Here is a 2,500-nt window from a genome sequence, read left to right as displayed (position 1 = left end):
TATATATAAAATCACAAAAAATTACCTCTGCCAGAGTACCATCACCACCAGCTACAACAACAGCACTGGTATTTTCCATGACACCCATCAAGTCTTGAGCCTGACCTTCATGCTCTGTCTTGACTGTCGCCACCTTTATTCCAGCAAGGTGGAAAAGTGGAGCACAGTATTGTTCATATAAGTTTTTACCTTTGCTGAAATACATCTATGCATAAATATTTGCTCAAATACCCTCTAATGTTCATTCAATACATCTTAGATGTGAGAATATGATTCAGGTTTGCAGATGAATACATTTCAATAAAATCAAGTTTACTTCATGTACTTCCTGATGAACTATGAATGTCTTATATAGAGATGCATCTTATATTCAATGGAATCATTTTTTTCTGTGAATGTCTAAATGTTTAACTATCTCTGAGGTATATAAAAAGAGAAAGAAACATACCATAAAATATCAGGAAATGTTTGTTTGGTTAGGCCAATCACATTGGACATGATTATGTACAAGTGTGCATAGTTTTGCATACCCTTCTTTGGCTGCTGGGTTCAGCAGGATGGTTATGTGTCGCTCCTTGTCTCCAAGAGGCTGGGTACATTCACCATAGGCCAAGGCCTCCTCACAGAAGGCTCGCATCATTTGTTTCTCTCTGGGTTAAAGGAAAACATGTCTGTGATAATCATGTAATCTACTTCTACATGTAATTCTACCATTGTAAAAGTTGAAAAATTACAGTACAGATTGAAGCTCAACAGAGGCCAACATTAGAAAAGACAGGTGCCAATTCAGTGGATTTTCTGAACTTGTGCAGTTTACAATAAAAAAGAAGAATTGTATATCAACCGTACTGCATTCTTGATCACTAGGGTACAATATCAAAAATACAAAGCTGTATAGCAGCATCAAGACTGTAAGTCAGCTATAAGAGACATAAGCAATATGGGGCATTGGTGGTGCCATAAACTAGTGAGCACAGATCCAAATTTGACCACTTAAGCATATTGATGATGATCAGTTTTATGTCAAGAAATTCCTTGCTTGCAATGGCTAGGATAGAGCATTCAAAATTATAAAGCTTCTGACCACATGTTTCAATCTGGCATAGGTATATTTTGACAATAGGGGCAGTAGGTAATAAAACAAGTAAATTCCTGTAAGACTAATTGAAATACACACATTCTGTATTGAGTTTTGATACAAGTGTCTGCAAATGAAATAAGATATAGTAGCATTTGAGTATCTATATTCTCTTATAAAAATAAAGACAGGAAAAATAATTATCATATTATCATATATCTATCTTACATGCAGTTTTTCTTTCACTGAAATCTCCATTTGTGGAAGAGGGTGATTTATTACTGTCATTCTGTTGCTGAATATCAATTTTAATTTTATAGGCAGACACTTTACCACTATGATTTTGCCTTTCTATTTGTACATATAGATCCAAATCATATGAAAACATAATTTGTATTATGGTTGTGTAACACACATCCATACTTCATGTTCCTATATAAAACCCAATATACTACAAAAATGTAATTAAGGTTGCAATAATCATGCAACATTTTGACTCGAAGAGCATAAAGCATAAATGATAAATTGGGCATATAAAGTCTGTAAAGGTAGGTAAACTTAGGATACATTTGTTTATTCATCACAGCAGCCTCCATGCCCTTTGGCTGACTGGCAAGGGTAAAGATTCCCTCCATCATGTACTGCATATTCTGGTAATTTAGAGATTGTAGACCTTCCTGTCACATCTATAGGCACGAAAGGGACCTGTCCAAGCTCTTTCTTGCTGGAATGCATTTGGAGGAAGTTCACCTTTCTTGAGCATTAAGCATGAAGGCCATGGGATCTTCATAATAATTACCAAAGCTTTACAGCAAAATTTTTACTTTATCTGCATAAAGGACAGAAGCTATGTAATTGTTTTCTAACTAGAAAGCTGTTGAATAAAAGTTATTTAATCAATAAAATAAATCAAAACCACTAAAAACTGTAATGAATGATCATGGTGAATGAGGTAAATGATATATAGAATTGATAGCTTATTATTTTGACAAAGCTTTTGCCACAAACAAAGAATAATTCAATTATTTAATCTATACAATGAATTAATCAAATTTCATAAAAAGAGAATGGGCCCAGGGGATGTGTTCATATATTGGTTCACAAATCTTGAAGGCTTGGACATGGAGGTGTTTGGTGTTTTTGTGTTGGCTAATGAGAGAGTGACATTTAATTGATCTACCCAATCACAATCCTTGCCAGGTACTTGAGTGTATGACTGGTAAAAAATAATAAATAGTTTGCCGAGGGCCAATGCAAGTGCCTTATAGACCTTCCTGGCAACTTTTCTTCAAAAATGGAACCAATCGTAGGGGAAAATACATGGTTGAGGATTGTTGATCATTATTGAAGATGTGATGGCCAGGGCGGCCACTAGACCTTATCTTAGAATAAGGATAAGGCAGCTATGCAGAGCAGATGCTC

The 2,500-nt window shown here is 35.0% G+C and overlaps 1 protein-coding gene across 1 annotated transcript in view; it reads right to left on the bottom strand.

Annotated features, from left to right (window-relative positions):
• The window catches only part of Mulk (acylglycerol kinase-like protein Mulk), a 20,975-nt gene that overhangs the window by 17,654 nt on the left and 821 nt on the right, over window positions 1-2,500 (bottom strand). Inside the window, exons 2-3 of the mRNA XM_043001583.2 lie at window positions 531-650; window positions 26-194 (exon numbers count right to left, since the gene is read on the bottom strand). Coding sequence (XP_042857517.2) covers window positions 26-194; window positions 531-650 — 289 coding nt within the window. The remainder of the gene's footprint in view (window positions 1-25; window positions 195-530; window positions 651-2,500) is intronic.

This window comes from Penaeus japonicus, unplaced genomic scaffold, assembly GCF_977035675.1.
Source record: "Penaeus japonicus unplaced genomic scaffold, GWHDUDI00000001_assembly GWHDUDI00000018, whole genome shotgun sequence".
Taxonomy (NCBI): Eukaryota; Metazoa; Arthropoda; class Malacostraca; order Decapoda; family Penaeidae; genus Penaeus; species Penaeus japonicus.
This window is presented reverse-complemented; position numbering and strand designations above follow the sequence as displayed.